This window comes from Sycon ciliatum, chromosome 1 (genome assembly GCF_964019385.1).
Source record: "Sycon ciliatum chromosome 1, ocSycCili1.1, whole genome shotgun sequence".
NCBI lineage: Eukaryota > Metazoa > Porifera > Calcarea > Leucosolenida > Sycettidae > Sycon > Sycon ciliatum.
The window spans coordinates 25,450,436-25,465,594 of record NC_088643.1 but is presented as its reverse complement, the minus strand read 5'-3'; the positions used below and the strand labels follow the sequence as shown (position 1 = coordinate 25,465,594).

The following is a 15,159-nucleotide window of genomic DNA, read 5'->3' as shown; positions in this document are numbered from 1 at the left end:
TGCACGTTGGCTTTTCAAAGGACGAGGGTGCGTGTGTGTGCCGTGTTCACAATTAACAACAATGGTCAAAGAACTCAAAGCACTCAAATGTAATAAGGACCCGGAATACTACTCGAAGTACAGGGTGAGGGGATCGATACGATTTACGAGTGTTTGAAGAAACCTATACTGTCATGCATTAAAACTGATCAAGAAACTAAAGTAAAAATACAGGGTAAAAATTAAACCATGGTACTGAGTAGGTGATCGACTGGAAATACACCTGAGAAGTGTACAGCTGAGATGCATGCACCATGTTGGCTAGTATTCAAGGAGGACCTTTGTCTTCGGAAAGACCGGTATCTAAAAGCAGTGGAAACACGTAGTCCAGGCCGAGGATCGAACGCAATGCCACGAAATGGCTTTCATAAAAATTGAAAAGATGAAGAGAGAGAGAGAGAGAGAGAGAGTAGACAGAAACTAATACTGTACATGAGTGCAGGCACAACGGCAATATCATTGTTTCATCGCTGACGTGTCATCGAAAACAGTCGGTTACTCGTACTCGGTGTAACGTCCATTGTGATATTGTTTGTAAATAATCCCCTACTGACGTACTGGACCACCAGCAGCAGCAGCACAGTACCATCGCGAGTGCCAACCAGTCATCCAAGTCGTCAGAGAGATATGGGCATAGGAGGATGTCAAGTAAGTTCGGCGCTCCCAGTCTTGTAACTACTGGATGGGTAAGGGACCGCCGACTGCACTCCCAGTCTTGTAACCACGGAGTAGTAAAAATACTACTCCCAGTCTTATAACTACTGTACGGGCATGGGACCAACTGCACACGGCACAGCACGGGTGTTGCGTGTGTGCACCGGTGAGGGAACTGTGCCGCCATCCCAGTACTCTTGCTAGTACAATGTAGCTGTTGGTTCAAGCTTTAATACTGCCACTGGAATTGTGCTGGTCTATTTCGCGTCGTGTTGCTTCTTAGCAAAGTTGATGAAGACCTGAGCGGGGCAAGAGAAGAACAGAAAACAAAAAAAAGGTCGCATACATTGGCCAACTGTTACTTTCAGCTTCAGTCCAGAGACCATCCTGGACACTACAATACAGAGACCATCCTGGACACTAGAATACAGAGACCATCCTGGACACTAGAATACAGTAACTGTTGATACTGGAAGTACTTCACTACACACAGTATACCAGGTATGATAATGATGACAGCACAGCACAGCACAGCACAGCACAGCACCAGACGGAGGACACACTGGACGGAAAACAGTGTTCCCGACTGCAACCGGAGACCAGTTGGCAGTCTCGGCCTTGTGGCCTTGGCCATGTGATGTGCTGTCATCATCATCATCATCATCATCATCGCCATACCTGGTAAACCTTATCAAGTAGGGCTGACATACCACATAGCCCATGCATGTACAGTATGCGTAGTGGGAAACATCTTACCTGTTCAAGGGACGCCTGGCTAAGACTGTACTCTTCCACTGAGAACTTTTCCTTGGCTGTCCACAACAACAACACAGCACAGAGAAGAACAAACAGAGGTTGCAGGGATGCTCAGCACCAGTGTTATCAACATACCAAGCAGCAGCAAAAGAAATATTGTTGATGATGTGTACACGCTAGAAGTTGAGCAGTGGAAAGGTCAGTGTACATTGTACATGTATGTGTACTGCACCTTCTTCTAGAGCTGAGAAAGCGACCGACAGGTGACCAAGCTCATCGAGGGGGATCTTGTAGAGGGCACGTTCGTTGAACTCCTCCATGACTTCCATGCCGGAGAACAGGTCCTTGATGTACTGGCGCACGGCTTCCATTCTCTCCTCCAGGTTGCCTTCCTGCTCCGTGGACAGTTTCAGCTCAAGCTGATAGTGACCACCGTATTTGGTCTTCAAGTGCTGCGTCGAGCCAATACACCTGCACACCAGCAGCAACAACAGCAGAATAGCAGCAGCAGCAACAGCAGTAGCAGCAGCGGCAGCAGCAGCAGAAGCAGCAGCAACACCAGCAGCAGCAACACCAGCAGCAACACCAGCAGCAGCAGCAGCAACACCAGTACAAGAGCATTGAGATTACAGTGCCGCTCAATGACATTCATACCGGAGATCAGGGCTGCATTTTTGTGTGTTTTTCTTTGCCTGCTTTGTTCGTCATCAGCAAATGGACAAACAGAATAGAGGGTAGTCGGTGTGAACATGTAAGGAGAATATACACAATCAGTTGCTAACCGTAGCTACAGTGAGCGGCAGATGGTGCTGCAACTATCGGTTTGCACGCATCCACAGCACTATGGACAGCTAGCAGGATATAGGGTGCTATTGGTGGGTGCTATTGGTCAGCAGCGTCTATATTCAGAAGCAGACCGATAAAGGAAAGCCCTTAGCTAACTTTTGTCCTTGCTGCAGCACCAGTATCTACCAGTTCTCCATAATGCTGAACTAAGCTACTTACTGCAGGCGGCCATTGACAATGATTCCCACCCTGCTGCACAGAGCGTCAGCTTCATCCATTGAGTGCGTCGTCAACACAGCGGCACGCTTTCCATGGATGCTGTTGCTGATGACATTCCTGACATACGAAAATACATAATTATACAACATAAGCTTAAATAAGGTGATGCGGCCCAGGGAGGGAGAGAGAGAGAGAGAGAGAGAGAGAGAGAGAGAGAGAGAGAGAGAGAGAGAGAGAGAGAGAGAGAGAGAGAGAGGCAGAGAGAGAGAGAGAGAGAGAGAGAGAGAGAGAGAGAGAGAGAGAGAGAAAGAGAGAAAGAGAGAGAGAGAGAGAGAGAGAGAGAGAAAGAGAGAAAGAGAGAGAGAGAGAGAGAGAGAGAGAGAGAGAGAGAGAGAGAGAGAGAGAGGCAGACAGATAACGGTAGGTACGTTACTGTTAGGATAATCAAGTATTTTCTGAAACAGACAGACAGACAGACAGACAGACACCAAAACACACACACATGGAGGGGGGGGGGCTTCACTGCATATGCTTGCACAATATTCCCAGCAGTGATGACTCACCACAAGAAGCGCTTGGAACTTGGATCTAGGCCAGTGGACGGCTCGTCAAGCAAACAAATACGAGTATTGCCCAGGAGGCTCATGGCAAAGCTCAACTACAACATAAGAAGAACACAAATGCATAGACCGGATGAGAAAAGGTGAGAATATCAGATAACCGACTTTCCATTATTAGACACTGGATTGGGTACACCAAGGTGGCTGGTGAATGACAAAGAGCCACCACTGCGTATTAGATACAATTGTAGCATGCATTGCGGACACAGCTGGGCGTCGGCTATCCGAATTTCACTCTTTCCAACATGCCGACCAACCGCAACACTGGTCGTGCGGGGAATTGTACTATGTCCGCTCAATACGCCTCACTACCGGTTGGTCTCCCCATTCTTATTTCTTCCAAGTAAGTTTCACGCACGTGTATGTATGTATGTATGTATGTATGTATGTATGTATGTATGTATGTATGTATGTTTGTATGTACTGCTGGAAATGCGATACATGTAGGAGTACAGTGCAGACTCCATGCATCAACATACTGATCAGGGTTTCACGGCAATCAAAATGTCGGCGATGCAATGTCAAAAAAACCTTGCAAATGCATATTATGCAATGCAAAAAGACCATGGAACAATTGAGCCCAATAACTAGGAGTCATTCAATATCTAAGCAGAGGCTGGTTTCAATGCACTCGGAAAACCGACACTCGGCTGAATTCTACAGAAAGCAACGCACCTTTCTCTTTGTACCGCCAGACAGATCTTTGCTGCGCTTCTTGGCATGGTCACGGATATCCATAGTGTCAATAAACCTAAGGGGTTGAGCACAGCAATCAAACAACAGACAAGAAAAGTGTGTAGCATAATAACCGTACCACTACAGAATCAAACAACACCATTAATACGACATCAACTAGAACAACAAGCACTCTACCATGTCTCTGTCCCAGATTTCAAGTCGTTTGGAAACTGAACAGTTCGCCTCATGAAGACCCTGCTGGCTCAACATTGTTCACACATGCATGCTCCTCACTTGATTATTCACTCGAGTCATATGCGTGCTGGATTGCTCATATAAATTATGTAATACAATCATGTACTTAGACAACGCATATGCATGCTGGATTGCATCATGTAATATTCCTCATGTGCTTCAAACTACCGGACAAGCATGCAAACGCTGGACACATGAACAAAGTTTCATAAATATTGCATGCAGCCAGAGCTGAACGAGGGCCACCATAATGTCCATATGTCTGCTACAGAGCCAACGAGACGAGCGGCCAAACTACAGCATGTGCATCAGTGATTCTTGTCGAATTACACAAAGCTTCATCCACTCTTCACAACTAAACACAGCACAGGCCAGTAATTCGTTTTCCTTGACACACCGCGACATCATCAGCATGAGCATCCCACCAGCAGCACTGTCAGGGGTCATACTAAGTTACTAACAACGGCGCTGCACCGGAACACCACGACGTAGTATTCTTACAAACTGCCAGTGCACACTGCATTATAATAGAGCAGAGCAAGGCTGCCCCTCGATACAACACCCCGACACTCTAGACTTCTGATGATGTTAAATCAGATCAAATTAACACATCACACATCACCACATCACCACATGGTGACTTACTGGTTGACGAGCAAGTCCACCGAGTCCGGGGAAACCCCCTTGAGCAGCGCAAACACTCGCATGTGCTCCTCCAGCGACAGGTCCTTCCACACAGCGTCGGCCTGCGGGCAGTATCCCAGAGCTTGCTGACGGCCAGCGCTACCAACCAGTGGATGACCTTCCAGGTACACCTGTGCCCATACCAAGTGTCCCACATGCACACGCACATACACACACACATGCACACACACACACACACACATGCACACACACACACACACACACACACACACACGCACGCACACACACACACACACACACACACACACACATACGCACATACACATACAGGTCATGCACAGGATGACAAAGGTCATCAATGCACTACATCTTGTACACATCACATCTTTTTATGGGCAATTTCCCACCTCTTTCTGGCTCTTAGCCGCCAATTGTCACCCATAACTATATAGAAAGCAGTACTAGATTCACGAACCTGGCCACCCCTCTACACGGGTATCCACATCAAAAGAGCACAGGAGGTACTCGTGCATGTACGTACCATACACAAACAAGTAAAAAGCTCCGAGTTCACGCACATCAAACACACGGATAGGCAGTGCCTCAATTCTACGATCCCTAGCCCCATCGCATGCCTCCGCATGTCGTACCAAAGAAGAAGTACGCCAGCAACATGTCTCACACTGTGTGGTGCAGTGTCTCAACCCTGGGAAAGCAGTCCCATTTAGGACTGGACAACACAGATGAAGAACAAGTATGCATGACTAGCCACGTGAATGTCTGCGAGCGCTCAACAATTTGGTTGGCTTGGTTATCACGCATCATTCTGGGTTGCAGTATTCATTGGTCATGAATCAATAAGATGCAAGATGTCATTCGTACTTACCTCTCCGCCATCAGGAATAGCGTCGCCGGTCACCATATTCATGGTGGTAGTCTTGCCAGCACCGTTCGGGCCCAAGAAACCCAGCACTTCTCCCTGGCGCACGCCCAGACACAGGCCATTGACAGCCACCTTGGGCGGCTTGCGGCGCGCCTGCGGAACGCACATGTTGGACGACGTGGCAAACTCCTTGCGCAGGTTCCTCAGAACTAGACAGTCTTCGTCGTCTGTGCAGGGAAAAAGAAGAAACAACACAGCAGACATCACAAACACACACACACACCACAGGCACACACACACACACACACACACACACACACACACAGGTACAAAGGCACACACACACACACACAGGAACACACGCAGAAACACAGGCACACCCACCCACACGGACACACAGACACACACAGACACACACACACACACACATACGCACACACAGAGGCACAGACATTAACACACATACATGTAAGTTAGCAAGAGTAATTGAGAGACATTGTTACTACGGTTTTCCACGCAAGAAGGCTCCATAAGTCCTGCCGGCCAGAGACAGAACTGTAAGCAGATGAACTAACGTGACCCACCAACTCCAACTGTTCATGAGTAGCAGCAGCAGCAGTGGCAGAAACAGAAGCAGTGGTCTATATACAGGTGAGGTGTAGGTGTAATCAACATGTGAAAAGCATAGCGCAGATGTACAGGCTGGAACCCACTGGCAAAGGATGGTTAGAGATGACAGCATGATACAGTGTGAAAGTAGTGCTGCTAACTTAACAGCCAGCAGGGTGACAGAATCAGTGCTGCTCACGGCCAGCAAGGTGATAGAGTCAGTGCAGATACCAACAGGAAAATGCTAATGGTACTGTGTGGAGGCGTGAATTTAATGCAGCAGAAAGGACATCGTCAGGTAAAGGACCGCCGCCGCAGCCGCAGCAGCTCCCTGACCGATGCACAAGAGTTAAACAGTAAGAGCCTGTAAGCGCATGAAAGAGAACTCACTATTCGGGTCAGGATCGTACTCCAGTGCTCGGGTGATCTCATCGCGTACATCACTATCCAGCTTTTCAATCTCGTCATGACGACCAACCAACACTTTCCTGAGAGAAAGAGAGAGAGAGAGAGAGAGAGAGAGAGAGAGAGAGAGAGAGAGAGAGCAACACCAAAATAAAAAGTCATAAACTTACACTCCAACTCCATTTCTAACACCACCTACTACAGAAGAAGCTTCGGGATCATCACTAATCAACGCACCGCCAAGGGACACACAACCCATACCCTGCCAGGTCCCAGCTAACATACAGCTAACAGAGGTTATAGCTATACAGCTAACGGCACTGCTATGTGCACGTTGTTCTACCTACATGCTTACGTTACGGATTGCTGAATGAAAGAAGGGTCTGAATTTTTGGCTTATGAGATTGCCAGTACTGCGTTTGCACATGGCATTACGGAACGCGCAGCCGTCCACACAGTGCGCCGCATCTGCTAATAAGTGATATCCCCATGATCGCGGGTAGAGTTAGGGGTCACACTTCTGTACAACCATCTCGCGGCCATTTTGAATTTCGCACGTGCCAAACACGTGAAAACCCCACCGTACGGACCAATCACGGTACGTGAATTTTTAAATTTTTGAAAAAACGACTGTAATGTGTATTTGATTCCAGGGCAGCGACTGTTTTTCTGATCAGCCTGAAATTTGACATGCTGGATCCTACCCCTATTCCGCAGACTTCTATCGAAAGAAGTTTTGAGAAAGGCCAACAATACCCAAATCACGGAGCAAGATACGATTTCGGAGTAGTTTCTCAAGATTTCTCTTCGCTTCGAAGAGAATTTTGGGGGAGAAGAAAAATAGAAATCTATGAATCGTCTCGATAGAAAGGAAGACAAGTCCACAATAAAAAAAATAAGCCATAGTTTGTCCAAATCGATGAAGGAATGGCTGCACTGGACTTTTTCGTAGCCATGGACGTTCTCACCCCGATGTACCTGGCTCGACTGCACCTGCCTCACGTACTGGACTGAACGACCTTGTGTTGGCCCTGTCTTGGGTGGATGCACGGGTGCCTGGATTGTGCTGCACACCGTGGCTCCTACCCTCCCTTTCCAGCCGAGCAAGAGTTTTGTCATGATCAGCTCTCGCGCGGTGGCGCTTCAGCACGTCCTGGTACGTCTCTGAGGCAGTCAACGACCTGGCCTGAGATGTGCCCTGCCTCAGTAGTTTCAGCTGCTTCTTGGCTTTCTTCAGCCGCTCTGGAGTAATGGTGGACGCGTAATCCTGCATTGCTGTGGCCAGCTGTTGTGTTGTAGCACCTACCAGTAAACACAAAGAGAATGACCAGCAGAAAATCACACGCGTGTGAGGATAGCTATTGTAAGCAGTCTGTTCAAGTCACCCTGGGCCAGGCTGGGCACCATTGCTGGCTTCTATGTACGTACGCATGTTGGTGAACAGAGTGTGCTGCGTAGTATACAACTTGTCTCAGGATTGAATCATTGTAAACAATCTTCGACATCCGTATGCATATGACCAAATCGCTGCCAGGTCGAATACTTCACGTTTGTAATGGTGATAAGCGCGTCTCTACCGTGCAAGATACGTGTGCTGTTGGATCATTTTCTTACCTGTCATCCTTGTCCTTTTGCCTGATGAACCGGCTGTGGCGTCATTGCCGTGGATGACGTTTTCCACGAACAGGTGTGTTGCCTGTTTCGTCATCTCGGAATCAGAGTTCGTGAGGTGGATTCCTGCCAGGTTGAACTGCCGCTCTGCCATCACGTTGTTCACTGGTAGAGCAAACACATGTGTCGCGAACCACTTCCACGCATGTGGCTCCTTGTTCTCGTTGGGCACTGAGGGGCTAGTGCGTTGCGCTATCAGCTCAACCTCTGCCAGCATTTCATCTGGTATTGGCCACCTTTCTGCCCATTGCTGGAGGCCCGGTCTATCTGCAGCCACGATTGCCAAGATTTCCAGCTCATGAAACCAGTGCGTGCTCGGATGCAGCAAGAGATGTTGTTGGCGCTGAAGCAACCCGTTCTGGTAACATATTTTGGCAAGTGTGAACGGACACTTGATGGTGGTGGCTGCACTGATCAGCTCGGCCCAGAGCTGCTCCTTCAACGGGGACGCCAGGATTGAGGGAAACTCCGCCGGACAGGGGAATGCTGCGCTGGAGCCTGTCACGCGTCCATACGCTCGCCAGAAATGATGACGGCACTTGGAGTCCGCCCCCATGCCGAATGCCAACGGAAACTTGAACCAACGCACGCCATGCTTCTGCAAGACAGTTACAATGGCACTGGTAAGTGGCTTGACGACATTGTTCTGGTAGTGCTCTGCTCTTTCTGCTGTTAGATTAGAGCTCATAGCACGAGCTGTCAGTGGCATTGCGAAATCTGGCTCTACATCCATTAGGATAGCTAACTGTATGTCCCGTAATACCTGAACTGGCCATTTCCGCGCTAAGTAGCCGCTTGAAAAGCCGAGTTCTGTGTCGGGGAGCTGGCTGGCCCGAAGAGATGGCATAATCAGCCTGTCCAGTATCTCCAGTAATGTAACACGTTCTGTAGCGATGATGGGATTGGCTGACATTCTCACCACTTCTTCCCAAATGACGTAGTGCGTTTCCTTCTTGGGAAGATACTCGAGCATACATTTTCCCAGCTGGATGCATGCCGTGCCGTACTTTTGAAACCATTTCAAATTTTCATGTATATATGACCAGCGGGTGTCGATGAACTCTTGGGGCAAGGGAGGTGGCTTTGCGAGGATCTTGAGTGAAACGTATAACGATTTGTAGTACGTAGGCTTCTGGTGATGCAGATACGCGATTTTGTACTGCATTTGGCACATGTTGAAACTTGCCATTGGTCCTCGATGGCCGAATCCGTCGACCATTGCCGTTTTCAACGCAATGTTCAACACGTGCGGGTAGCAGCCTATGAAATGGGTTTTATTCTTGAATAGGCCACCCAGTGCGACGGCATGCCCCTTCTTGTCTCCGGACTGGGTAGATGCATTGTCTCCCACCACTCCACACACTGTTCTGATTCCATAAACATTCTTCAGGATGTGATGGTCTGCCTTTGCCTGGTCTGCTCCTCGTCCACTTGCAACGAGTGTGTCCGCTAATAGATAGCCTGCGGGGCAATTTCGTTTTGCTGACCAGGTGTGTACCCCCACCATGTGCCTGTCTTCTCCTTTTTTGTTCGAGTCATCGGCGAACACAGCTATGTCGTATGGCGTTGAGGAGAGGGTGTCGCGGAGGATAGCCTTGTCAACCTCTCCTAGAAGCAAGTTCCATTTGGCCAGTGACGATGGGGAACATGTTGTGCCGAGATGGCTACAGGGAGCTTGGCCAGTTAGTACATGGTGGCTTAGATGTATTGCCAATGCTGCCTTCTGGTTTGACAATATGCATGCAATCTTGAGAAACCGCATCTGTGCCATGAAACGCGGGCAATGGGCGTTACTGCCTTGTGTCTTGGCAGAAATTATGCATGGCTCCCCTGTTGACGTTGGTGTTTGCTGTCTTTTACTCTTCTGTTTTACTTGCGAAATTCGCAGACCCCGGATTTCCAGTTGCTGCTGCTGAATTCGGAGCTCGTGCATCTCACATTTCTTCTCCAGTGCAGCCAGTCGTTTCTCCAATGACTCATTCTTCTCATCACTGCAAGTCGTTATCCGGGCTGCGCATGATGGATCGTCTGTAGGCACATTCTGCGTCGATTCGCCAACTGTCTTGACAGGACTTGGCACTGGTGGCACCACTTGTATCTCCTCTTCATCCGCATGCTCAGTTTGGTCTTCAGACACAACCTAGCACAAAACAACATCGTGCAAATAATTTTGTTTATACAACAGAACATAACTCTTCAAATTGTTATAATTAGAAGACTTTCATATTTCTTCTCCTCTTGTGCTTCATATTTCGTACAACATGCACATATCATAATTAGAATACACTCGTCTACTATCACCGGTATTGTATTCATCCAACACGACTGAATTGTGTGCAGTCCAAAAAATTACGTATGCTTGACACGGTACGATATCTGTGTGATTAGTACTGATTACCAAAGTTCCACAGCAGTATTATGACATGCACACACATTGTGTGTGCATGCACGTGTGCTTGTGAATGCATACATAATGTGTCATTGAGTATTACATTGCTGTTGAAGGGAAGTACAAGCAAGGGATCTATTCCCATGACGTAGATGATGTATGCCAGCTTGTATGCAGGTGAATAACTAATTATTTGAAGAAGAAAAAATTACCTGAGATGTCTCTTTGGTTGCTGGTTCATCATCCTGTACGTACACCTGGCTATCTATAAGTACGTGTTCGTTTCTCTCGGGACTGGCTGCACGACGCTTTTTCGTACTACTGTATTGGCCAGAATGCTTCCTCTTGCGGCGTTTCGGGTAGTTCACTCCCGACCTGTCCTTTTTCCTGTTCGCAGGCATAGTGCAACTCGTAAAAATAGCTCCGAAAAGAGTTCCGCATTCACTAACACCAACAAGAAGATGAAGGCTATCGGAAGAAAGAAGGAAGAAAGAGTTGATTCAGCTGCAATCGAGGCGGGAAAACGGGTCAGCTGAACCCGACATCGTCGTCGTCGTGCTGGCTCTCCACCTCCAGGAGACATCTAGGCTACTAAAGACAAAAAGGGGAGACAAAATGTCTCGGCGTTGCTGCTCCAGGCCGACTTCCTGTAGACAGACACCAGACAGAAAGTTGGAAAAAGGAGGTCGAGACAAGACCTATCAGCTCCTTCCAGGAGAGAATCGAATACAAGAAGCAGCCGACTGTCGAGTCGAAAGAGAAAGACACCGTGTTACGATGTACTTGTATGTCTGATGTTGTTTGACTTGGAAGTAGTTGGAGGAGATTTTGCCTTGCGGGAGCTCGATCGCAGGAGTCAGATCGATCCACGATTTGAAAAAAGCGAGGCCCGCGCCTCCTTGGCGGCTTGGCACGCGAGGATAACCCACGAGGTGAGCACGCTCCGAAATCCAAGATGGCCGCGAGATGATCACCGGTGACGCATCCCGGGTGTGACCCCTAAGAGTATGTTGCTTATGGCACTGTAATACAGTGTACACTCTTTTTGTTTTTTGTTTTTTTTAAACAAAAAACACACACACCATTTGATGGCACAAAGCAGCAAGGCAGCAATGAGACATATGGAATGGTATTAAAGTGTAGTACACAGCAATACACTGTAACACAGTCACAGTGTCAGTACGTACTTGGCTCTTCGTCGATCACCAGTCTCAATGTAGTAAATGAAGAAGAGAAACACAAGACACTGGCCAAAGACCTGTACAGCAGCAGCACACAGAAGAACGCAATGGGTTTATGACAAAATGACAACAACACACACATACATTATACACATACATTATACACATACAATCTTATTTCAGTATAATGTACATGTACCTCCAAGCGACAATCACTCAGCTCACTCGCACAGCTCACTCGCACAGCTCCCTCGCACAGCTCCCTCGCACAGCTCCCTCGCACAGCTCCCTCGCACAGCTCCCTCGCACAGCTCACTCGCACAGCCCACTCGCACAGCCCACTCGCACAGCCCACTCGCACAGCTCACTCACACAGCCGACTACTTGCAGGAAGCACTAGCATGGGCTTACCAAGAGCAAGGAACCAGAGATGTTGGCTTCAAAGTCGAAATACGAGGAGACAGAAAGTCCACCGATTCCCAACGAATGGATTCTGTACACCTAGAAAGGGGAACAGGAGAGTACAAGCATTGCAAACTACTTCACCTTACTACTACTAGTAGCTGAACTTGAAACACGGTAAAGCTCATCACAGTAGATTGTATTTCGTTCTAAACAAACTCTAGCATTCTACTATCAGGACGTGCACATTTTCCTGCTGTTTTACATCTTACATACTGTATCCGCCTCAGGAATGATGTTGCCTCACTATAAGACAAAGTTTTCCCAAGATCCCTGCACAAGCCAACCCATTATAAGGCAGATAGAATGAAAAAAGCAAGCGTACTTCAGCCATGTACAAACCAAGGGCTATGTTTGAGACACCTTCGTTGAGCGGCACTCAGTTAGAGTATGCAGTGCTGCTGGTATCCGTACCATGAGAAGCAAGTGTGTAAAGCCGTTACATGAGACTACATGATTGTATGTGACTAGACTTGCAGCGTACCCGATCGATGTAGTACAGCATACCACTGAAGCAGTACGGCGCATCAATGGCACACAGACCGTAGTGCAGCGCGCGTGCTGTCGTCGTGTAGCTCAGCTGGTCAATGATGGACACGGTGAAGAAGGGAATCATCACCATCTGTCACCCGGGGGACGTACGTGCACGAGAGCACACACACACACACGCACACACGCACGCACACACACACACCACACACACACACACACGAGCAAACACATGCCCGCAGACACACACATCAGAAAGCACACAGAGCGATCAACACCACGACCTCAACCAGAATCCAAGAGTAACGTTACCGTTGAGCAAGGCAAGGTTACAATCAGACACAGTGTGCTGTAACGCACGCACATGCACACACATACACATACACACACACACACACACACACACACACGCATACACACACACACATACACACGCACACACACACACACACACAAATACCCCCCCCCCCCCAACACACACACACACCACACACGTGTTCATGCACAGAAAACGTGAGGCATTCCTGCTGATAATTCGAAGCTAGCAAAGTGTAATTTGAAGTTCATTGTACACTGCAGTGGACAGTTCAGGGTGCACAAAGTATAGGTGCATATCGTAACTCTGGGTGACCATGGTGACAGTGCGAGCACGCCTGCTTTTCAAATACACTGTCTGCACACAAGCCTGGTTTTAGTGTTGACATACATAGAAATACCTGGTTTGAATAGAAGCCTGATGTGAGTAGAAGCCTAGCGCTGACATCGGCTTCCACAGGAATACGCCCGGCTTTAATATGCGACATTACGGTACGCATATTGCGTTGTGGGCACACAATAGGATAATTAGACGTTTTCCCTGGCTACTTGGGGTTCAAATGATCAGGATTCCACCAGTTCTCTAGGAGAAAAAGTCCACTTACAAATATCAAAACGGTCGACATGCTACTCTCAACAGTGGATCGTTTGGAGAAGGCAAAGCTGACGAGGAAGGAGAAGAGAATCATCGACATGGCGTAGAGGATGAAGGATAGGATCATGGCGAACATGGCACCGCCGGTTGTCAGTGAGTCCACCTGCACCGCTGCCACCACAATCAACACCAGGACGAAGAGGACCATGTACGTTGCAAAGTTGAACGTGAACAAGTTGAGCCAGTAGATCTTCTTGGTCACACCAGACACGAGCAGCTGGTGCCTGGCGCGAATCTGCACAAAGCAGTCCAATGGAGACGTAGATAGATAGAGAGAGAGAGAGAGAGAGAGAGAGAGAGAGGAGGGGGGGGGGGGGAGCACAAGAAAGGACACAGGCTTATACTATAGAACTCTAACAAGTCAGCAGTAAAGTCATACGTTAACATAGAATCGTCATCCCCGTTTCCGAGGGAACCCGCGACGGCCACTAACACCGGAAGTAATCCAGTGGCAGATGCAGTGCCTAACGGTGGAGGTGAGGGGATTAATCACACAACTACTAGCACAAGTGCTGACAGCCCCACTAGCCACATCCATGTATAATACAAGTGCGAAACCATTCTACATACCCGGTAAGACTACTTGAAGTAACTAAGCACAGTCATGCAGATAACACCATGAGGTTACCTCCTTATCTTCCACTGTCATCTGTATGAATGCAGTGGCCATGTTGGCCAGGCCCAGTGCAATGACGAACAGTGCCGTGTAGAGACCGGGGTTCAGCTCCAGCTCTGGTGTCCTATCCGGCAGTGGCTTGACAGTGGTGGTGATACCGCTGGCAGTGTTATCCAGCATCTGCAGGGCCACCGACGACATGAGATTGAAGACCAGCGGCAGCGAGAAGGTCGCAGTCGAGTTGCCCATCACACGGTACGCCAGGCTGACATTCTGCACCAATACGCGCACACGCAAGCAAGCACGCATGCACGCACACACAGATACACACACACGTGCACACGCAGACACACACATACGCTCAGAACTAACATCAAGACTACAAAACCAAGAGTGTGCAACGCAACAATCTTTCTGCCCATGGTGGTAATTTGTTTCATGACATCAGTAATTCACGCCCTATTTGGCTCACTGATGCATGCCTTAATGCATAGCCAGAGATCAACAGTGCAAATAATGTGTACTGATTGCAACCACCGTAGTTGAAGCAGAACATTGGGCAGTGGATCCATACAGCCTGTACCTGATGAACTAACACCGTATCTACATGACAAGCACGGAAAGGCATGCACACTTGATCATGTCCCTGCCAAAAGAGGACACAATAAAACGAGCTCAGCGCAGCTCAGGGTGGGATTTGCACAAGTTTGGCTATGCACTCCTGCCAACAATACAATCATCGTGTACATGTAGTTGAAGTAATACAATCATCGTGTACATGTAGTTGAAGTAGAGCAGAGACTAGCAGCCAAGCATCCTAAGCTCCTAACTC

At 48.3% G+C, this 15,159-nt stretch overlaps 2 protein-coding genes across 2 annotated transcripts in view; both read right to left on the bottom strand.

Moving 5' to 3' along the window:
- Window positions 1-65: 65 nt before the first annotated feature.
- LOC135819989 (ATP-binding cassette sub-family A member 9-like) overlaps window positions 66-15,159 on the bottom strand; it is a 28,230-nt gene continuing 13,136 nt past the window's right edge. The window contains exons 15-28 of the mRNA XM_065333291.1: window positions 14,340-14,600; window positions 13,662-13,946; window positions 12,737-12,874; window positions 12,202-12,291; window positions 11,797-11,867; window positions 6,535-6,632; window positions 5,539-5,762; window positions 4,653-4,822; window positions 3,750-3,825; window positions 3,018-3,112; window positions 2,455-2,571; window positions 1,682-1,920; window positions 1,450-1,505; window positions 66-992 (exon numbers count right to left, since the gene is read on the bottom strand). Of these exons, the coding sequence (XP_065189363.1) occupies window positions 951-992; window positions 1,450-1,505; window positions 1,682-1,920; window positions 2,455-2,571; window positions 3,018-3,112; window positions 3,750-3,825; window positions 4,653-4,822; window positions 5,539-5,762; window positions 6,535-6,632; window positions 11,797-11,867; window positions 12,202-12,291; window positions 12,737-12,874; window positions 13,662-13,946; window positions 14,340-14,600 (1,962 nt within the window). The 3' untranslated portion in view covers window positions 66-950. The remainder of the gene's footprint in view (window positions 993-1,449; window positions 1,506-1,681; window positions 1,921-2,454; window positions 2,572-3,017; window positions 3,113-3,749; window positions 3,826-4,652; window positions 4,823-5,538; window positions 5,763-6,534; window positions 6,633-11,796; window positions 11,868-12,201; window positions 12,292-12,736; window positions 12,875-13,661; window positions 13,947-14,339; window positions 14,601-15,159) is intronic.
- Window positions 7,116-11,010, bottom strand: LOC135806715 (uncharacterized). The gene is made up of 3 exons (XM_065320941.1): window positions 10,822-11,010; window positions 8,164-10,360; window positions 7,116-7,851 (listed from the first exon to the last, which is right to left on the bottom strand). Exons 1-3 carry the CDS (start codon window positions 11,008-11,010, stop codon window positions 7,514-7,516), a joined length of 2,724 nt encoding a protein of 907 aa, XP_065177013.1. The 3' UTR covers window positions 7,116-7,513.